This window comes from Macrotis lagotis, chromosome 8 (assembly GCF_037893015.1).
Source record: "Macrotis lagotis isolate mMagLag1 chromosome 8, bilby.v1.9.chrom.fasta, whole genome shotgun sequence".
Classification (NCBI taxonomy): Eukaryota; Metazoa; Chordata; class Mammalia; order Peramelemorphia; family Peramelidae; genus Macrotis; species Macrotis lagotis.
Genome location: NC_133665.1, coordinates 116,324,002 through 116,347,422, shown reverse-complemented (window position 1 = coordinate 116,347,422; position 23,421 = coordinate 116,324,002). Strand labels below are relative to the sequence as shown.

Here is a 23,421-nt window from a genome sequence, read left to right as displayed (position 1 = left end):
CATAGACAATGTATTTCTCAATGGTATTCCTTTTTTTTCTCTGTTTACTCATTTCCCTAACCTGTGCCTGGTCTTGGTCTGCTTCCTGACCTTTTGAGTATTATTGGGACACTCCCACATACACAAGGATCTCAGTGTATGAAGCTCTGTCTTCCCTCCTGGTCTGTAAATGGCCACAAGTTCACCCCTCTTCCACAGGGATGAGGTGGGGGGGGTGCCCTAGACTGTGATCAGGATCTGAATGTGGTCAGAGCCCCAGAGTCTTGTTCCAGGGGCAGAGGACAAATTTTGGAAGTCTCTCTTCACTCCCCTCCCTTTGGTAAGCTGAGCACTCAAGACTCAGCTGCCTAGGGGCTCCTGCTTACCGGCTCTGCCTGCTTCCGTTTCCTGGGTCTGGGCTGCAGTGGCCACACTGCTTGCTGAGTGCCCTGAAGGCTGGGTTTCATGTGCTCTGACAGAGGTCCCCTGCTGATCTGATTGTTCCTAGTGCTCCCCAGGGTGTAGGTCAGGAAACTTCCCCTGCTGCCATGAGCTGCAGCTTCCAGGTTCCCTGGGGCTGCCTCTGGGAGGTTGAATTTCCTTCACTCTAATGGGCTGCCCCTCTAACCTCGTGGAGAGGAGCCTTTCCACTATTTTCCAGGTTATCTTGGGCTGGAGAATTGCCTCACTGGATCCCTCTGTGGGTTCTCTAATTTAGTTAGAGTCCTTATTTTATGAGTTTTGAGAGAGCACCTAAGAGTGGCTCTTCTCTTGTCGCCATCTTGGCTTTGCCCCCATCCCCAAAATCTTAGTCCAAGTTTTAATTTGTTTTTTGCCCCCATCTCTTTAGTGGCTATATGATTAGCATCCTGTAAGTATGTATTAGCTTGACCAAAACTTATGGTTGTAACAACTCTGCAATGGTTCTTCCACAAATAATATAGAATCAGAGACCTTTCTCAATATTCAACATTCTTTGGAATTTCCTAGTGGTACATTTATGGAAGTCAGAACTGATAAATAGTCCTTGTCTCAACAAAAAAATTCTAGTGTTCACTTTCTTATCAATATGTAAAGCCAGGGAAATCCAAAACTTAAATGTACTCTTCAAATTTTCATGGCAACAATTAATCATTCATTCATTTAACAACTATTTATTAAATACTTACTATAGATCTTAGTATAAAAAAGACTTTTTGGCAGTATTGCTGGGTTGGAGGAGGGAGAGATAGAAAGTCCAATAAATGTGGTTGGGGTCCAAATGCTGGGTAATGTGTCAGGGAGATGGGAAAAAAGAGGATAGAGGTGACAAATATTTCAAAGGAAGAAGAATTGACAGAATTAGATAACTAACTGAGTATGAGAGCTGAGGGAGAGAGAGATGAATCAAAGTTATTAAATCCAAATAAGATATTAGATGAGAAAATTGGAAATGGTCAGCAGTATTTCTTCCATTTAGAATATAGTCCCAGAAAAATATCATGGAACTTTCCAGCAAATAACTCATCTGGTAATTTTTACAGAAATAGTGGAACCCTGTCTTTTCATCAAAATGTGTAGCAGTCATAGTACCACTATGATGTGGTCATGAAATTTCAAAGACAGATCAGATTTACTTTGGAAACTTCCCTCAGTCCTCTGAAGTACCACATTTACTTATGTGTGTACACTTGTTTTCTCCTTCTAATCCTTTTTTCCTTTTATAAAAGCATTTTGATGAACAGTTGAAGTTAAAGATGAAAAGGAATCACACTCACTTACTGCACATTAGAAGACCACTGTCCTGATCTCACCCCTTTCAAGTTTTATGGGAAAGGAGAGAGCTGACATTTTCTTTAGAATGCTGAGTGAGCTTGATAAAATTCTGACCTGTATATTATACAGAATCTGCAATCTCTACAAAGGTTATAAGATCTTCACTTTCTGATTTCTGCACTGCTGTTTATTACTGGCTATCAATTTAATAAATTAAGAATATTTCTTCTGAATTGTTTTTAGTTTGGACCTCTTGGAGGGAAATGCCATCTGATAGGGACTTTGGTAATTCGACAACTAAAGGTTAGTCATATTTTATGTGATAAAATGGTTTTTTTTATAAAAACAAATTAAATTAAATTAAAGGTGTCTAAATGACTCCATTAGTGAAGGATTAACCTTTTGCATAAACAATCTGAGACCAAAGTAAGAGTCTGACTGAAAAAAAAAAGAATGCTTTTGTTAATCTGTCACTGAACAGTTAACAAATTTATGGGGGATGGACTACCTTTCTTGTCATCTTGTTTTTATCATCTTAAAATTGGATTTTTTAGTTCATATTTTGTTCATAATTCTTAAAATGTAAAGCAAAGATGATGGGACATTAATGCTTTTGAAAACTCAAGGGTTCTTAGATTTTTTGGTCTCAGGACCCTTTGCTGTCTTATAAATTTTCCAAAACCCTCGTAGAGCTTTCATTTTTATAGGTTATATTTATCAACATTTGCAGTGTTAGAATTAAAACTCAAAGTATTATGAAAATAGTTTTGACTTCATGGATGATCTGACAGAGTTTTGGGGACTCCCAGGAGTCCTCAGATCATTTTTGGAGAACCATTGGTCTAGGGAATAGGAGGCAACATGGTCTGGTGGATAGAGTGCTGAACTTGAATTTAAGAGGACCTGAATTCAAAAATTTAACTTTTGTTACATACTGGTTGTGTAACTATGGGCAAGTCATTTAATGACTCCAAACCTTTGTTTTCTCATTTGGAACCAACCTCTATTGGTTGCTGTGAAGTTCAAATGAGAACATAGGTATAAAATGTCATCTTATCTATCTATCTTATCTAACAATCCACATTTTGTATGTAAAGTAAAACCCAGTAAGAGTCTCTCTAGTACTTTTAAAAATTTACAAAATTAGATTAAAAAATACAAAAAGTTCAATATTTGCAGTTCTATTTTTTTTATTTTTTTTGTAAGGCAATGGGGTTAAGTGACTTGCTAAAGGTCACCCACTAGGTAATTATTAAGTGTCTAAGGCAGGATTTGAACTCAGGTCCTCCTGACTCCAGGGTCAGTACTCTCTCCAGTGCACCACCTAGCTGCCCTTACACCTCTGTTTATGATGAGAATGCAACTGATAACCTGTATGAGGCCGAGATCAATTAATGTACCCCTTGTTATAGGATCAGGGGTGCAGCTTCTGGGGAGCACTAAGGGGTCTTGTACATGTTCCACTAGGATGTTTTCTCCCCTAGGGAAGCATAGACATTGATGATTTATCACTTGGGCATAGGTATTAGTAAAGTACTAGAGTGAGGGATAGATGCAAATATAGACATAGACAAAGAGATGAAAGGTATTGCTATAATTACAGACATAGATATAAAATTGTATATATAATCTATGTATAACAGTACACAAATGTGTATAGTACACAGATATATGTAGTTTTTTTGAGAACCATGCCATGTATATAGTAATACGATATACTGTTTCATAGTATTTGATAAACTTATGTCAACCTAGTATTTTTCAAGCTACAAGATAAAATTCTGGTTTTTTAAAAAAACTGGATTTATTTTTCTCTTCTTACTAACTTTTTTCTTTTTTTAGTTTCCTGGAGAATTTTCAATTTCCACGGAAGCCTCTTCTCTTATACATCAGCTCCAGAATCAAGATAATGAAAATATTCTTCAATCAGACTCAGAAAAAGTGAAAATGACTCAGACCAAAAGATGCCTCCAATGTGATCAAGTGGAGAATGAGAATGATCAAGAATTTTTAGTGAACCTGGGAAGGACAAGGTCTATTCTTCTGGGGTTAGGGGGGAAGAATGTCAGGATATTCTGTGAATTCTTGTGGTTAGTCTGGATTTTCAGAGGTGCCCATAGTGTGTGTCTGTATGTGCAAATCACTTGGTTCTCTGAGTCTCACTTTTCCTATCTTGAAGATAATAATAGCTATATGTTGTGAAACTCAAAGTAGATAATTTATGTGAAAAGGAGAGGAGAAAAATAAACATTTAGGTATAATACCAAGCTCTTTATATATATGATCTCATTTGAAAGCTCCTCCCATTACCTGGGAGCTAAGTGCTTTTATTATCTTCATTTTGCAATTGAAGAAATTGAGGTAGATAGAAGTTAAGTGGCTTGATCAGAGCTACACAGCTAGTAAAGTATCTGAAGTTAAATTTGGATTCAGGTCTTTCTGACTCTAGGCTCAGCACTCTATTCACTATGCTATAAAATAATACTATTATTCCTATTGAGTACTTATAAGAATAATGAAAAGGCATTACTGGGAACTTTTTGAAAATATTCTTTTTAAAAAAGTATTTTAAAGTAAGTATTTTCTTTTAAAATAGTTTTTATAGATTTTCCTTAAGATTACCCACATTTCTCAATATATTCCTCTTTCTTCTCGCTTCCACAGAATTATATTTTATAGCCAAGAATAAATTAAAAAAAGGAAAACATGTGCACCACAAATTACACAACATTGACAGTCTGATATTATATTCAATGATCCATTCTCATATTCATACTCCTTTTCCAAGTGTGGGGGGGATGCCTTTTCATATTTACTTTTTTGGCACCAAGCTGATTCCTTATGATTTTGTTGCATTCAGTTTTAATTATTTTATTGTTACTCTTTCCATTTATATTGTTTTAATAACTGCTCTACTTATTTCTTTTTTGCATTGGGTCATATAAATCTCCCCATACTCTTTTATATAGAATCTTTTATATATACTATATTCATCATTTCTAACTGCAAAGTAATAGTCATGGCATAAATTTGTCATAACTTCTTCAGCCATTCTCCAATTGTTATCATTTACTTAGTTTACATTTTTTGCTACTAAAGAAAAGTGCTCCTATAAATATTTCAGGATATTTAGAGTCTTAGCTTTTATCATTAAACTCCTGGGGATATATGTATATGTATGTATGTATATATATATATATGTGTATATATATATATATATATATATATATATATATATATATATATATATATAAAGAGTTTAGTTACTTTCTTAGTGTATTTTCAGATTGCTTTCTGGAATGTTTAGAGCAATTCAAAATTCCACTTGTATGGTCATCTTTTCATAACCCTTCCATCATTGAGTAAATCTCATCTCTTGTTTTCTTTATCAGTTTAAGTTGGAGGCAAAACTGCAGAATTATTTTGACTTTTTTTGCATTGATTTATTATTAGTGATTTGTTGCAGTGGTTCATATGGATGATGATAATTTGTAATTTTTCTTTTATGAAATCTTTGCCAATTGTTTTTAATCTTTTATACTTCTATTAGTTTTTATAAATCTTAGATGCAGTACCCTCATCAAAGGTATTTGATACAATCTAAACCTGTCCTGTTTGAGTGAGCTTGTTGATAAAAAAAAAATTAAGACTTAAGAATAACATCATGGAGATCCAGGATCAAATGAGATAGTATATGTGATATACTTTAAAAACCTTGATGTGATATCTATCTGTCTATCTATCTAATGTCTCTATACATACTTACATTCATACATGCAAATCTGGCCTTAGACACTTAATAATTACCTAGCTTTATGACCTTTGGCAAGTTACTTAACCCCATTGCCTTGCAAAAACAAAAACAAAAAAACCCATTAATATTACTCTTGTAGAGTAACTATTAGTCAGACATTTGAGGGCACATTAGTAATGACTAATGACTTGGAAGATTGTCCTCATCTTTCCCACTGTATACCACCTAGCTCCAGAGGCTTTGCAAGGAGAGCAAGAAACAGGACAAACAAGGGGTCCTTTAGTAGAACCCCCAATGACTGGTGGTTGGGGGGGCATTGAAGAGAAGAGAACTCCATCTGTTTAGCTTTGGGGATAGAGCTTCCCTCCCCCATAAGAAAACCTGATTTAGTCATTTCCAGTATGATATCTATTTATTACATATTACTATGAGATACAAAGGGGTGTTTGGGATCAAAAAACCCTAAATATTTCATTTTTCATTTAACATATATTTTCTTTTAATTTCTTTTTCTTTATAGGACCAAAGCTTACTCAGCTTTAATCAACCTAAGGAATAGTAGGTGGATAGATCAAAGGACCAAGGAAATCTCTATACACTTTGCCCTCTACAACCCTCCTACCAGTCTTTTCTCCAGTGTGTCCTTATTGGCAGAAGTGTTACCCACAGGCGACATCACTACATCATTCCTTGTGGAGTCATTTAGCATCTATCACACCCACTCTGTTATGAGTTACTGTATCATGTTTTCTGAAGTAAGTTGAATGTCAACTGTTCTTTTGTTTCACCTCTAGAATAGTTCTCTAATCCTCAGACATTAAGGACTTCAATTCATTACACAGATGCATGCTATCATTCTTTTGATTCAATCCTGGTCACTAAGTCTTTGATTGCTTTTCTGACCCCAAACCACTAGAAAATGTAATAAAATAAATACATCGGGGCGGCTAGGTGGCGTAGTGGATAAAGCACTGGCCCTGGAGTCAGGAGTACCGGGGTTCAAATCCAGTCTTGGACACTTAATAATTGCCTAGCTGTGTGGCCTTGGGCAAGCCACTTAACCCCGTTTGCCTTGCCAAAAAAAAAAAACCAAAACCTAATAAAATAAATAGATACATCATCATCAAAATGATGGAATGAATAGCATAACCCTTCCCCTGGTCATGTTTTTCCTTGTTAAATAGTGTGTAATTAATTTGATTCATTATTTCAAATCATGAAAATACTAGCATGGAGTATTCTATTCTTCTCTATTCTCTAGACCTTTCTTGATTTTCAAGTGTACTTACTCTGCAATTATACTTTCCGCAGTTTTTAACCTTCCCTGTCATTCTTTTGGGGAAAATAAGGCATTATGAAGTTTGAATGTAAATACAAAAATAAAAAATACAAAAAACCATTTTTCTCAGTCAGAGCTCAAAGCAAGTGGTAGTTCATCAGTGGTAGAGACGAGACTGGGAAATTTAGCCTCTATTGGCTTGGATATATCTATATTTTTCAATAATCCTTTATTAAGCCAGTACAATAGAGGCAACATGTGTTAGTATACATATATGTTCATATAGTCATATTGTAGACTCATAGTATAGTACATATGTCCCTAAATGACTTCAAGAGGTAATACATATATACTTGGGTAACTATTTCTACAACATTTATGATTGAACAGTTACTTTGAATTAATAAGTTATAAAAGTCTAGGATATGCTGAGTGGTTTTTTAGATGGTTTTTTTGCATGTAACTGTAGAAGAGAAATAGAAAAATCAGTAAGTACAAAGACAATACTCTAAACTAGTGGTTGCCAAATTGTAGTCTGGGAATCTTAGAGAGATCCTTCATGGGTTCCATGATATCAAAACTATTTTCAATGTTACTAAGACTTTTAAATTTCCAACATGAGAGATAGATAGGATGCATAGAAACAAAAGATTTTGTGGAAGTCCTCAATCATTTTAAAATGGCATGGGATCCTGAGACCCAAAAGTTTGAGAATTGCTTCTCTAAACTTTGTACCTCCCACAGTGTTTTCTGCCTATAGGAGGGGTTTATAAAAATCTTTTTAAAAAATTAAATTGACACAAATATGCTCTGTAAATATGTATTTGCCAGTAACAAAAACCACTTTGGCAACATAAAGAAAAGAATGCATTCTGAACAGATATTTGACAATAGATCTATTCATATAACAAACATTTACTGCATGCCTACCAATGCAAGACACTGAGCTGCTGACAAGGGTGAAAATTCTAGATAAATGAACATTTAAAAAGTGTCTGTTATGTACTACTGAGTTTTGGGAAAACTAAGATCAAAATAAAAAAAACCCCTGCCCTCAAGGAATTTACATTCTACTAGAGGAATGCAACAAATTCACAAATAAGTAAATGCAGAATATCATAAAACAAACACACACACGTTTTGGAAGTCTTCTACATTTAGATGATAATTTAACCCATAAGAGTTTATAAGATGACTGACAGAGGGAATAGAGAGAAAAAGAAAATCTGACTTCATGGATATTGAAGTCTAATATGGGGATGAAATTCAAAAATAATTCTACCATACAATATTATACAATCTTGAGAACTTCTCATCAACTTTCTGTCTCTTTTTGGTCTGCTAACTCATACCACCTCAGGAACCTAGGTAATGCTTATTGCTAGATTATACTTATAACTAAAGGCTATACTTAATACTATACACCTTAGCTAGTCCAGTAGCTAATTAACTTTATAGCATGTTACCCTTTCTGAGCTTCTATGTGTCTTCTTTAATATTAAGAATTCTAGAAAACTAAGAAGTTTCAAATTCAAAGGAATGACTTTCTAGCAATGGAATTATACTATTATAATTATATATTCAATATGTACAGTATCATATGATAAGTGCATTAGAAAGTTACAAAACAAAGAGTACTTTGAGTTCTGAAGGTAACTAATTTGGAAGATTACTAACACTTCATGCACAAGATAGAAGTGGAAGGGGCGGCTAGGTGGTGTAGTGGATAAAGCACCAGCCTTGGAGTCAGGAGTACCTGGGTTCAAATCCGGTCTCAGACACTTAATAATTACCTAGCTGTGTAGCCTTGGGCAAGCCACTTAACCCCATTTGCCTTGCAAACAAAAAAAAAAAAACCCCAAACCCTAAAAGATAGAAGTGGAGTTGGACTTTATGGGATAGATAAGATTTAAATAAATTAAATGGTGAGAGGTCATTCCTGGTACAGACCAACATGTTGGATTTCAGAAATCAGATAGTACTATGTTCAATAGAGGGCAGGGGATAGTCTCAGGAAATGTTCAACAGCGATTTCTCTAAAAAATGTATGTGTGACACACTTTTAAATTTAATCTGTATTTTTAACATTTTCTCCATAATTTTCTTAATCACAACAAATAAGAACAAAACAAAACAAATAACCAAATAAAAAACCCCTCAGATTTCTGAGGGGTAAATGTTCACACTGAAAATTTAAAAATCAGCTCTTAGGAACTGATTCACCCAGTCTAGCTGGCTCCACCAAACCTCTGCCTTCAATTTTATTGATGATGGAGATTCAATGAAATGGAATAATAAAAGATAAAGAGGGGATAAATAAGGTGTTGTCAAATTTATGTCACAGAATTACAGAATTTCAGAGACGATTCCCTACTCCAGGTAAAGATTGACTAAAAATTCCCACCTTAAGACAAATGAGCATCCTGTCTTGACTTGAAGGACTATAATGGGAGAGAATTAACTGTGTTCTGATCCAGCTCATTCCTCTTTTGGTTAGTTTTCATTTTAAAGAAGGCATGAAAGCCTAAATTCTTTCCTTAGTACTTCTACCCCTTGTTTTTGATTCTGCCCTCTAGGTTGGACAGAATAATCCAATTTCTCTTACACATGACCACCTTCAAGTACTAGAAGATTACTGAAATATTCTCCCTAACTCTTTTATTCTCCAGGTCCAACATCCCCAATTTTCAACTTGTCCTCATATACCATGCTTTGGAGACTCTTCCCCATTTCAATGACCCCCTTTACACATTCTGCATTTGGTCAAGGTTCTGCCTAAAAGTGGTGCCCAGAAAAGATAACATAATAACACAGATGCAATCTGACCAGGGCAAAGGCTGTTGGATTGCTTCTTACCCCCTTATTCCTGGACTTCTCTTCAAGGGACCATAGTTAACATGAGCTTTTTGGGGGCTGCTATGAGATCAAGTAATAGGGAATCATTTGTGGTTTTGAGCAGAGGAGCAATCCGACTAGTTCTAAGTGTAAGAAACTCCAGTTCCAGAGGCAGTATGGAGAATGGTTTGGCAGAAGAAGGCAACGTAAGTAGAAAGGTCTACAGCCTGGTATGAGCTTATCAGGGACTCTATAATGGTTAGAGCAAGTAGAAACAAAGAAGAACATGTTAGAGATGCTGTTGAGGGTTACTTTGACTTTTTGCTCTTTCTGGCCTGGGCAAGATAGCTATGGAACCACTTTTTCCAAAGATAGTATTCTCTTTGTATTATGGTACTCTGCTATCCTTAAAGCTAAGCTTTAAAGTGGTATCTAGGTGTCTCAGTAGACAGAGAGCCAGGACTAGAGTCAGGAAGGCTCATTGGTTCAAATCTGGTCTCAGTCATTTATTAGCTGTGTGACTCTGGCCAAGTTATTTAACCATGTTTATCTCAGTTTCCTCATCTGTAAAATGAGCTGGAGAAGGAAATGGCAAACCATTCCAGTATCTTTGCCCTGAAAATCCCCAATAGAGTCATGAAGAGTTGGGCATGATTAAAAATGACTTGAATAATAGCAAAAGCCTAACTTAAATACTATCTCATCTGTGAAATCTTTCCTCAGCTTTCAACTGATAATATGACTTTCCTCTCCCCTTAAAACTGACAATACTTTTTTAGAAATTCGATGGTGTATTCAGTTATACTGTAGTGGTCTGTGCATGTCACCTAATTTCTTATTATGCTATAAATTACAGAAGGGTAAGAACTATATTGAATCCATAATTTTGTTAGAGGCAATATATAACACACTTTGTAATTCCCCCAATCCCCATTCTAATGCTTTGCACATGGTAGATCATTGATAAAAATTTTTGAATTTTTGATAAGAGAAGTGTTATCAGCAAACAAAAAAAGGAATTAGGATACAAAGCTATTCTGTGATTCAAATAGGCATTGTGGGATAATATTTGAAGGTAGGAATGATGGACTTTTAAATATATGACTACAATTTTAATCCTAAAACATTCTAGGGTTATGAACAAAAAAAAATTTCATAAGTCAAATCACATGCATTTTACAGTAATACACAGGGACACTCATTTCAAATGTCAGGACAATGGGGGTAATGTAGCAAAGTATACAATTTATAGAACTTTCTTTGATCCAACTCAATATTAGTTGTCAAGCAAGTGTTATAATTTTCATGTTCTGATATAATGTTCATTTCAGCTATAGAAATAAAAAAATCTATCCATTTTTTCTTTCATTCCTAAAACATTTATACAAGAAGGAAGGATACAAAGATTAAGTCCTCATTGGAGCTTGCATTTCAATTCAAAATATAAAACATACATGAAAAGAAAGTAATAAAAATTGCCTGTTTTTTCTTTTGGTCAATATCTATGATGTCATTGGTATAGGGAGCTCCTGGTATGGAAAGTTCATTCTAAATAGTTGCTTGCTTAGAGAATAGGGCACTAAGAGACCCTGTGTCTCTAGAAACCCAGGGTCTCTAGACCACAGAACCCAAACTTGATCATCATGACTTCAAAGCTTGCATTTTCTCCATTATTCCAAATTGGTTCTCAGAGTGGAGACAAAAAAAGGAAGAATAGAATAAAAATATCAGAAAATAATATAAGGAAAGAGAAAGAAGTTTTATATGATGAACCCTAATATTCTAACTTTAAAGTTCTATGAGAAGATATGTATTTCAAGATCTATATACACATACATACATACATATATATATATATTTAAATCATCCTCCCTCAAAGTTCTTTTATGCTGCTCCATCAAATTATGCAAAAAAATAGGTTCTTGAAGGCTCTGCCTATGAGGCATGTGCTCTGACAGATCCTACAAAACTCTTATCTTCAAGCCCAAGCCTAATGACAGGTTCTATATTTGTGGACTGAAGACTGCCTAGCTAATATTAGAGATGCATGCTTGTTGGAGTAGGAGTCTCCATGTATTATTCTAAAGCCCATTTTGATATCAGAGACATAATTTGTTCCCTGTGAGTACTCTTGAATCAACCCATCAACAAGATTTATTTATTGTTAATCTTGTGCTTTGTACTGAACTAAATGCTAGAAATATAAACTTTTTCTTTATTTTTTGGTAAGGCAATGGGGTTAAGTGACTTCCCCAAGGTCATACAGCTAGATGATTATTAAGTGTCTGAGGTTGGATTTGAACTCAGGTCCTCCTGACTCTAGGGTCAGTGCTCTATCCACTATGCCATCTAACTGCCCCTTGGAAATATAAACTTAAGCGAAAACAAAGATAGTCCCTGATGGAATACAGTATATAAAATGGAACTGAAAAGGGGGTGATGAAAAGGGGGAAATTTATGATGAAGTTCAGAAAACAACAAGCAAAGTCTAAGGATGACTGAAAGTAGACGTATCTGGACCTCTTTTGAAAATGAAGACAAAAAAGAATTGAAGACTAATCAATGTGAAAATGGAGGCATGGGTTGGAGGGCCAACTATTAAATTGCCCAGGTATTTCAAGCTCTGTAGGAGCTACACACCCTGATAGATTCATGGATGGAAGCTTAAAGTATTGATGAATAAAGAAGAGAGGATAGAGAGTGGATACCTGATGTCATGGTTTTGGGAGCCCCTGCTGAGGAACTCCAACTAACTAGGCAGGTGGGCACCCCTTCTGCAATTTAGAGTCTTTCTTATAAAGTTTTCTGAAGCACCAAGAAATCAATCCTTTGCCCAGGGTCACATAGTCCATATTTGTAGATATGGGGAATGAACCCAAGTCTTTTGGCTTTGAAGTCAACTCTATCCCCTGCACCATGTTGCTTCTAATTTATAACTAAGAAGTAAAAGTGCAGAACTCTAAGATGAACAAGGTACTGCATTGTGCCATAGTCAGAATAGTCTGATCATGGGTGGTAGAATAGTGTGCCAAAAAATTCAATGAGCTTGTATTGTAACTCCTAAAAACATTCTGTTTCTTTTGTTTGTTTTTAAAATAGTTGGTTTTCCTGGTATTTAGCCTCACTCACCTCTGCTTTCAAATGTTCATTATGATTCAGAAAGGGATCCTCAGCTACTGGCAAGACTCATGGAACTGGATAGAGGTAACACCAACACCAACACCACCAACAACAATCTATTAGAGCTTTGCAAGGTTTACAAAGTGCTTTTACAAATAGTAGCTTATTTTAGCTTCTGAACATCCCTAGGAGATAGGTATTATTATCCCATAAGTTTAGCAACTTTGTCACTATTTTCTCTAATATTAAAAAGTTCTTTGCCATATAGAGGTTATTTTCTATATGGGAAGAATAGATTTGATGCAAAAGTATTTAGTAGCAACTTATATCGTCTTTTGCAGTTGTTGGGATTTGTTTCTTCTCCCATTATAATATTGTTATGCTAAAATATAACAATCAGTTGAGAAATATGGACAGCGCTATATAAGCTGGTAGGTCGAACTGAATTTTTTCAAATGGAAAATTGTCATGGCATATTTTCTGTTTAATTTTCTAGATGTGCATAATTGGAATGAGTCTTTTTTATTTTGTACACTCTATTTTTCATTTCATCCTTGTGGTGGATGTGACTGACCAGTTTCAGAAGGGATTTTTCCAAGTATCTGTGGACTTCAATCCTATTTTATCCTGGCATCAGGTATAAAATTATATATAACTAAAACCTAAATGATTGCTTTAGGACACTAATAAAACTGAACATGTGATTTAAGACATATTATAAATACAAAGATTGTCCCTTTGAGGAATTTTTAACTTATTAGAGTTACATAGCAATGTGACACATAAAACCTTATTTGCAAATGAAGTTCTTTCCTACATTCTCTTTTCATTGTTCCAAGCACTTGAATGCACAGTAAACCTAATCTAAATAGTACTTTTTTCTCTCTCCCTTTCCCTTTCTAAGATTTTCTCTGACCTTCTCAACTATATTATCTTATACATCTTGGGATAGTTCTTTCTGTTCCCATTGTAAGATGTTCAGGGATGCAGGCAAAAGACCCTGAAAAGAGATAAAAAAATACCCCAAACTACTTCAAATTCCCAGTTCTACTAGGATCAATGAATGTTACACCAACTTCCTATTTTTGTTTCCCTAATTGACAGTCATGAGATCTATAGAGGGGCAGCTAAGTGATACAGTCAATAGAGCACTGGGCCCTGGACAGGAGGATTCAAGTTCCAATCCTGCCTTAGATACTTAATACTTGTTTAACTATGTGACCCTGGGCAAGTCACTTAGCCCCACTGTCTTGCAAAAAACAAACAAAAAAAGAGGTTTATAGGAATGTTCCTAGCATGTTAGCTGTAGCCCCCATGGAAATATTTGTGGAAGGATTTGGTCTTAAAGGATGAGAAGACATAGATGGCTGACAGTCTGTGCCACTGAATTGAGAATCAATATCAATGCAATAATCCTTTGAAGTATTTAAGTACAAAATAGAAACTGATAGGTGTATAAGAGATAGGTGAATTTAAGTTCTGCTTCATAATTATTAAATTCTATATACATGAAGAAAGGAAGGATCCTGTACAATTGGAGAGGACTTCATAGAGATGACATTTTAATTGGATCTTAAAAGTCAGAATATCATTGAAGTGATATTGGTGGAGGTGGGGCATATTGAAAGGATAGAGAGGAACAGGAGTAAAGTCACAGAGGTGAGTAAATATAAAACCTTGTATAGTGTGCCATAAGTAATTGAGTTTGGCAGCAAGATAGAGCACTCTAATGAGAGAAATTTAAGAAAATATTAGAAAAAGAAAGAGTAGCCTTCATTATAGAGAAATATTAGAAATATTAGATACTGGAGGGCTTTGAATACCAGACTAAGAAACTTGGGTTTTGATAGATAATAGAAAACCATGACAAGGTTTCATTGAAAAAGGATTTAAGAAGATTTATGCATAATGATTCATCTGGTAGCAATTTGATGGCTGGATTAAAAGATATTGTCAAACACTGGAAAGGATAAACCTCTTTAGTAGAATATTGATTATTTATAGTTTACATATACATATATAAATACATTATATTACATAAGACATATGATATAGAAATAATTCATAAATAAATGCATATAATGAAAGGGATTGAAAAGAAATATAAAATGACATAGCAAAAAGATATATGCTGGGATTTCCAGTTAGGATAGAGGAGTGAGAGAGTGGAAGGGTACAAGATTCTTATATATTAATATGATAATACCTTAAGGACCTCTCTTTTTATCAGTTAGATAGCATCCTTTATGTGAACTTTTTTTCTCTTAATGTTGCAAACTCTTTATAACCAATCATCGTGAAGAGCTTCCTGACTCACATAAAGGTAAAATAATTCACCTGTGGTCACACAGTTTATGTTAGAGATGTGATTTTGAATCCAGTCTTTCTGACTCAGGAAGTAAATATAATTTTTTGATAATTGAAGCAAACCTATAATGAATCGGCTGCTTTATGTAATAGTGAGTTCCCTGTAATTTGAAATGCCAAATTTCATTCTAGAACTCAGTAAAAGGAATTCTGGCAGTATATGAGAGGCTAAACTAAATGATCACTAAAAGAGGATTGACTGATTCTATTCTTTAAGTTCACTCAAACCTGTTACTAGTTTTATTTATTCTGAGCTGTCTTTGGATAAAATTTTGCATTGTACAGTATTTATCTTGTGTACCTTCTCATCTCCTCTCTATCTCTTTTGTGTCCACTAATCCATACCACCCCAGAAACCCAAGTTAAACATTAATGAGAATTTCCACCTTAGCTAGTCCAGTAGCTAATTAACCTTAGCATTTTATCCTTTCCAAACCTCTGTGTGAGTTCTCTAATATTAAGAATTCTAAAAGACTAAGAAGCTTCACATTCAAAGGGATGACTTTCTAGCAATGGAACTTGATATATGGTAGAAGAATTATTTGGAAGGTTAGGGATAGAACTGGTGGTGGTAAATCAAGTGTAAGGCCATGTTCCTTAGTTCTATGACTCTTTGAGAGTTACATGGTTGCTATGTGTACTCTAAAGGGAAGAACGAGATAATATAATACAGCAATGAAAGAGACACAGATTGAGCATGACAGAGTCATAGGATAGGTCCCCGTGTGGATATAACTAGCTAAGAAACTCTGAGTTATCACACATACACTCACAAATGTTACTTTTTTGTCCTATGGATTTTAAAAGGACCAGTTTTTAGATTTGTTTTTGTTTCTGACAGTAATATCTAATAGTTCTTTTACCCTTGGGTATTTAAAGGATACATTAATTAGTCAAATTCAATTAAAATCTTATCATGTTGTATATAGCCTCTAGTTTTAAAAAAAACATGTAGTGTAATGTAAATAGGCTCAGCTGTACAATTGCATTTAATTGATATGCTATCACACGATGCTGTATTCTTGTTTCAGAGGAACCGAAGTCTTCAAGGAATTCTTTTATTCCTCTTGTTAATAAAATGCCTTCATCTCCTTCGCATTTACAAAGCAATTGCTCCCAACTTGACCATGTTGAGACGTTCCTCTTCCAACATCATACTGCCAGTGGTAAGAATGTTCTTCTTGAGCAAGCTCACTTCCTAGTAGGACTTGAAGCTATTAGCATGTCTTTAGTTTAAAGAGCTTTTAAAAAATATTTGTAGCAAATGAAAACTAAGCTTATGGTCTCCTGGGAGAGTCAGTCACAACTCCAGCCTGTTATCCTCCACAGTTCAGTTTTAGGTCAATCCTTTGAGCATCCAAACCTTATGCTTTCACAGCTGTCAGTGGAAGGTTAAGAAGCTAACTCTCCCCTAGTACTGTGAGAACAACTAAGTGGATAAAATGCTGTGGAGTATCATTGGATGAAAAGTACCTTTTAAGTTTAGAATACTGGAAAAGACATTCTTGAAAATGTCTATGAAGAAAAAAGGGAGGCTAGTCTGACAGTGAGAAAGAGAAAAAAACATATGGACAGTGTGAGTACCGCACAGTATTAAGAGAACCAACAGAAGGCCTGAGGTCAGATCTACTCTTGGGGATTTATAGGGAACAAAACAGACAAGAATCATATAGAAAGAAAAGTCACAAAGGAGCATCTACGTCAGTGAAGGTAGGCACTCATACTCCTGAAATTCCACCTTCATCCAATTATCTACTACAATAACAAAGTACAAATATTTTAGCCTGCGGGGATATGATGTAAAATGCCATCACTTTATTTATAGTGTTTGAGAGGCTTAAGGTTAGATCTTGTTAGATTATGCAAATCGCAATGATGAGCTTTGCCTCATGCCTCAGCTCGCTACTTCTATGTACAAGATGGTGCTGGTTAGTTTATGATAAAGGCCTTATGATCTAGCAACATCAAGAACAGAGAAGCTGAACCTAAGACGACACAAGTCAGGGCTCAGATTCCTTGTAGTCTATAAACAAAAACAAGTTATCATACAAAAGCAATTAATTATAGTATTGCAGTAATAAGGATAACCAATTATGGAGCAAAAATATGGCTCTATTCACTTATTTTATCTAAGCATTTGGACTGAATTTCTGATATAATATAATGAATCTCTTGAACTACCAGAGTTATTTCACAGCCTTTGTCCAACTATTAGCATTTGTTTCACTATTCACACTAGCTCAGTTGTATCCATCAGTGAGAAGTGCTCTTGTTATTAATTTATTTTATGTCCCTTTTGACTATACTGATTTAGGGAACACAGACATGTATTCTCTCCCTCTCTGGCTTTTAACTCCTATTATCTTCCTTTAAAGAAACCTGGTTAGATTATCTCTGTCTCTGACCTCTACCATTGTATTAACAATAGCTAACAATCATTAGAGCTTCTTACTATGGATCAGACAGTGCTCACTGTTACAATTACTCTTAGAGCCTTATAACAACCCTAGGAAGTAAGTGGAATTATTAGTCCCATTTTACAGATGAGTAAACTGTAGAGACTAGATGACTACACAGGGTCACATAAATAGTAATCGTCTAAGGCCACATTTAAACTCAGTTCTTCCTGACTCCAAGCCCATTCATTGTGCCAACTATCTTCCCTTAGGAGTATACAGATTTTTAAAAAAATAAAAACTATGCCTAGATTTTACTTTTCTATTTCTACTACTACATAGTACCAATTTTTCTACTTCTACTACTACATAATACAGAGCCCAGGCCTGAATATAGGGTGGGCAGGGTTATCCCCACTGATGGGGATTGTTATATAATATTGTTATATAATTGTTGCATAATTTTGTTATAATGTTATATAATCTTGCTCCTTAAGTAAAATACAATAAAATGAAATCAATTTTTTCGAGCAATTTACTACAATGGTTCCATGATCTCAACAATGTGAACAGAGCTTTCAAGTCAAATCAGCTACAAGCATTTACTTAAGTGCAAAACACTGTGTCTTATAAGTGCTGAGAATATAAATATAAGCAGGAAGATGACAAGTCCTATTCTCAGGGAACTTACATTGTAATAGGAGAAGAAAATATCTAAAATGAAACTGAAAAAGGAAGAAGTCAAGGTAGTTGGCAAGGAATTATGGTAGAGAAAGTCCAGAGAATGGGAATGCTACCTGGATAGGAAAGAAGATATGACTAACTCAGGTGTCCTTAAAATGGAAGTTCTGGGAAAAACCAGTTAGGCGAAGAAGAAGCTGCAAGGGTAGGGGCCTTGCAGTGTGACAGGATGCTTTTATGACATCCTGTAATGCCAGGATCCTTCTAATCTTAATTGATTCTTTACAAGTTTTTCCACAAAATTTCCATAGATTATCTACTCAATGCACTGGAGGTTTTCATCTAAGTCTTGATATCTTATGGATGTTAGTACAAAACTTGGTTCATATATCATCTCTTATTTTTACTCTATGACTCGACCACTTCTTTTTTGGTCCAAACTCATTTTTGGTGGTGTATTTAATAATACTTCTTGTACACAAGTCATTGTGGGTAATGTGTATACACATTTAATGCTGTGTGTCATTTCACACATATAATAAGAGAATCTCTATTCCATATTACTTATTATTTGTTAGCCCTTGTCAATCTACTTACTTTGGTTACACTAGTGAGACTCCCTAGATAAATATTTCTCTGCCATCCAACACCAGTCACCTATCTTCAAAGCTCTGTCATAAAAGGAGTGAATTTCCTTGGATAGGTGTGTATACATAATATCTACCTACCTACTTCAGAAATTTTTAATTTCATCACTGTGTTTCTTTCCTTCATTGATACAGACCATACAACCCCTCTCTGACTTTGGAGATTGTCTTTTAGAGTCCTTGTGAACAAAAAAATTATCATTTTACAACCAACCAACTGACAAGCATTTATTAAATACATATTATATATCAGGCATGGTGTTAATTGTTTGGGATAAAAAAGTCAGAAAATGAAATAATCCCTGATTTCAAGAAGCTTGAGTGATGAGGTCCTCCTTTAATAACAATCAGGTGACCTCTCACCAGCACCAAAATGAATACCCTTTCAGGTTAGTAAAACCTGCCAGAAGTTGGTGCCATAGACTACCTAGGATTAATAACAAACCATGATGAAAAAACTGGGTTAAGACATAATAGAATTTCATAGATAGATAGATAGATAGATAGACAGATAGATAGATAGATAGATAGGTGGATGGATGGATGGATGATAGATAAGACTGATGAGAAAAGGATGGCTGGCTGGCTGAATGACTAGATGGAGAGAGAGAGAGAGAGAGAGAGAGAGAGAGAGAGAGATGGATGAATGGATGGATGGATGGGTAGATGGATAGACAAATCCAGATAGAAGCTAAATGGCATATTGAATAATGTACTGGATCTGAAGTCAGGAAGACCAGAGTTCAAATTTGATTTCAGTCATTTCCCAGGTGCATGAAACTGAGCACATCACTTAATATATTTACTCCTCTGTGACATGGGAATAATACTACTAACACCTATTTCCCAAAGTTATTCTAAATATTTGCAAAGGACTTTCTCAACCTTAAACCACTATATAAATGCCAGTTCTTATTGCTATTGTTCTTATTATTTATCCTCCATTCCCAAGCCTAGAATTTCAGTGGTGCAAGAAATTCTCTTGGAGGAGTTTTCTCTTCCAAAGTAGATTATAGTCTATGTAGCAATTTATAGCTTTAGCAGGTTGATGAAGGAGCACTGAAAACTAAACTGGATTGTGTCAGGGTCAACAGCCAGTGTAAGTCAGAAATGAGACTAGAACCTAGGTTTTTCTGACTTTGAGCTAACATTCTGTGTATTATCACCATACTGCCTCTTTGTGTATGTATGTATAGATCATATATAAAATATCCAAAAATATGTGCACACATATATTTACATAAAATATGTAAATATACAAACACATGATTTTATATGAATATGAATATAATTACATATAAACATGTAAATATACAAATTATTGATTCTTTTTAATAAGAAAAAAGATCATTAGTTATGAATAGAAAAAAATGATAGAGTTAACTAAAGACTATCCTCATAAAACACAGTGTACAATTACAGAACAAATCAGATGAGTCCTTAAGTCATTTGGAGGTTATCTTATATTCATAGGCCAAGTGCTATGCTCCTTCTCATAAGTACTTCAAGAAATGTTCTCTGAGATGCTTTCCTAGATATGGTCCCATCCATCCTGAAGGCATTCAGAAAATACTTGTTGGTTTAAATGCTTGCTGGTGTGGGTTGAATAAGCAAATATACTGAGCCTTTGATCTGGCCTCTTAAACTCCAGTCTAAAAAATCTCTCTGTTCTAGCCACCATAACTAACCCTAATCTGGAATTGAATTTAACTTAAAAGTGATCAACTTGCATATCCCTTAAGGGGTTGAGTCTCCTCTCAAGGTATTTTCCTGCTATAACATTTACTTTTGTTCCTCCTACCCCCGTTATAATTTACAAAAAAAAGAGTATTAATGTACCAAAACATATCTTCTGTTGCTACCACAATGTTTTTTGTAAAGTCTATTTTCTGCTAAGGATCTTTTATTTTCTTGCAGCTGGCTGGTGTCCTGTTTATAGCAGCCTACTCAAACCTTGGGCGATTTCTGTACTCAACTCATGCTTTTCCATTTAGAAGCTTTGCGGACTCCTTCCAAATGCTGTTTCTGTGTTTTCTGGGAATCAATGAGAAAGGAACATTCTTTAGTCTTTACAAGTCTAATCAGTATGCCACAGTTTATTATTATGGGACCCTTTTCATAGCAGTGATCATTTTATGGTCTGGAATAGTAAGTACTGTAATGTAATACATAGCTTAGACTTGACTATTAAGAAAAAGGTTTAAATTAATATCTGGGGACCAACTTCCTATGAAGTACTTGTTGGTTCCCATTGTGTATTTCTACACTACACAGGTCCAATTTCCTTGCAGTGATTACCCATCAGCTCTGTGTCCTCTTTTTGTACTAGAATTTTGTTATGTAGATTGTTATTTGAAATGAGTAGGCTGCTGGCTGAGACTTAGACATCTTGTCATATATAAGTTTGTATTGCAATGGGATTTCATTTGTGGCTTATTATCAGATTACACAGTGAGTCTCTGCCTTGCCAGTAGAAACAGAGGGCTGGAATAGTTAATACAGATGTATTTTTTATATGATGGTAACATCATGCAATATCAAATAATTTCATTGTAACTCTCAGAGGAACAGAGTTCCAGTCCCAAACTTGTTACCAGTCAGCTATTTAACCTTGGTCAAGTTATTTGATTTCTTTTGGACTCGGTTAATTGTTTATAAAACAAGGAAGCTGTGTGAGATGGTTCTAAGGCTCCTTCCAGACTTAAGGTTCTATTATTATCCTATGTCAATATTGACAGCAACCATACATAGACTTTCTGAAACATAAAGAGGAAAAAAGAAACTGCTTTGAAAATATAGGAGCATTTTCTTTTGCCTTAAGATTAAATGTCACAAGTCTAATGTAGCCAAAATAATTGAACACTCCACAGTGAAATCCCATTCACAGTGAAACATAGAGCATATTTTTAAAACTAAGCTGCTGCTCCATAGAGTTTATATTTTAAACTAACTTGTAGGGGAAATTTGCATTTCAGATACAGGAAATTCCATCAAGTTCTCTATGGCTGTAGTCTTATTAAAGGAAGAAAAAACAAACAAAAAACCCCATTATAATCTCCTCTGTGCTCTGTTTGTTTTGTTTTTAGCCTGGACTTGTGATTATATCAGTGTAGGGAAATCCTGATGTATAAATTCTCTCCATTAGTAACTCAACTGTAACTTATAATCAGAGAACTTCCAGTGATTTGCCTGTAAACACAGTAGCATTAATTAGGAGAGGACTAGAGTCCAGGTCTTGCTGATTCTAAATCTGGCCTTCTATACCAAGTCATGTTCTTTGAAATCCACATTTAAATGATAAACTTATAGAAGATTCTAGTTAGAAATGCATTTTTATTTAACATTTTCCTTAGAGCTTGTTTTGATTAATCCTTTAGTGCAGTGACCTTTCGTCTTTTCCAGTTGAGAGGAGTCTTCATTTCTTTTACACAAGATGCAAAGAGATCTTTTCGAAGTCAACGTCTGGTGAGATTCAAAGATGTCGCTGACTATATTTGGGAGAAGGTGCTCTCCATTCTGAGAATACAAAGACCAATGAGAACAATGGAAGAGACTGTGGAGAACAACGTAAGCTACTGGGTTCTTAGACTTCAGATTGGTTTGGTATTGCTCTTACAGTGATGGTTTTGGTTCAAGTTTGTATGACCCAACAGAAAAGCATCTCCTCACCCCCCCCCCCCTTCTTTTTAGCAATTGAAGGAAGATTTTTTTTTAGCTCTTTATCACATCCTGTTCCTAAAGGGTAAATTTGCAGTAATCTGTTCAAAAAACCCAATACAACCTTCAAATGAAATTTGAAAGTGTGACAGTTATCAATTCAGTTTTAATGTTACAAAGATTGTTATAGTCCTTTTAGAGAAGGGGGGAAGCACACATATCCTTTAATATTTTTATTATTTTTTTCTTCCCTTTAGAATTTCTATCTGGATGAATTTGAAAATCTGTTGGATGAACTTCTGTTGAGAGTTAATGGATTATACTACAGCCTTCATTGGTCTCCTCTAGAAAAACTACTCCCTGACCAAGCAGAGGTGGAGCAAAAGCATGAGGCACTAGTTTACAGCTCACCTTCTGTGGAAAGCAACACATAACTTGGCATTTACAAAATCATATAGCTCTTTAGATCCTTGATAGTGGATTATGGAGATGATGGTCATTTCTCTTTGAGGTTATTGGGATGGTGATAAATCAGTAGCTTGCTAAATTCTATGATCCCTTGGTATGAAAGACATTGATGTAAATATAAAATTTATAGTAAGTTTTGGCCTGGTCAGAAACTTAGAACATTTCCATCAATCAAAATTTTATAGTTTTTTTCCCAATAATGAATTATATAATCTTTGAAAGCAGGGACTATATGTATGTATATGTTTGTCTTTGTAGTTCCAAAGCCCTAGTTTAATAAATGGGCTGAATTAAATGGAATTGAAAATCCTTATACCAACAATATTTATATCTTTTGCATTATTTCCTAAGAACTATTCTTTCCTGTACCTTTAAGAGAACTGGCAATGGGGTAGCCAGTTTTTCCTTCTCTCTGATTATCAAAAGAGGGTACTTGTGAATGAAGTATACAGATAGTAGTGCCTACCAATTCCATAGCTCATT

The 23,421-nt window shown here is 34.9% G+C and overlaps 1 protein-coding gene across 1 annotated transcript in view; it reads left to right on the top strand.

Moving 5' to 3' along the window:
- The window catches only part of PKD1L1 (polycystin 1 like 1, transient receptor potential channel interacting), a 140,544-nt gene extending 117,553 nt beyond the window's left edge, over positions 1–22,991 (top strand). The window contains exons 39-46 of the mRNA XM_074199030.1: positions 1,978–2,037; positions 3,577–3,767; positions 6,009–6,243; positions 12,702–12,806; positions 16,121–16,255; positions 20,731–20,961; positions 22,216–22,380; positions 22,728–22,991. Coding sequence (XP_074055131.1) covers positions 1,978–2,037; positions 3,577–3,767; positions 6,009–6,243; positions 12,702–12,806; positions 16,121–16,255; positions 20,731–20,961; positions 22,216–22,380; positions 22,728–22,904 — 1,299 coding nt within the window. The 3' untranslated portion in view covers positions 22,905–22,991. The remainder of the gene's footprint in view (positions 1–1,977; positions 2,038–3,576; positions 3,768–6,008; positions 6,244–12,701; positions 12,807–16,120; positions 16,256–20,730; positions 20,962–22,215; positions 22,381–22,727) is intronic.
- The last annotated feature ends 430 nt before the right edge of the window (positions 22,992–23,421 follow it).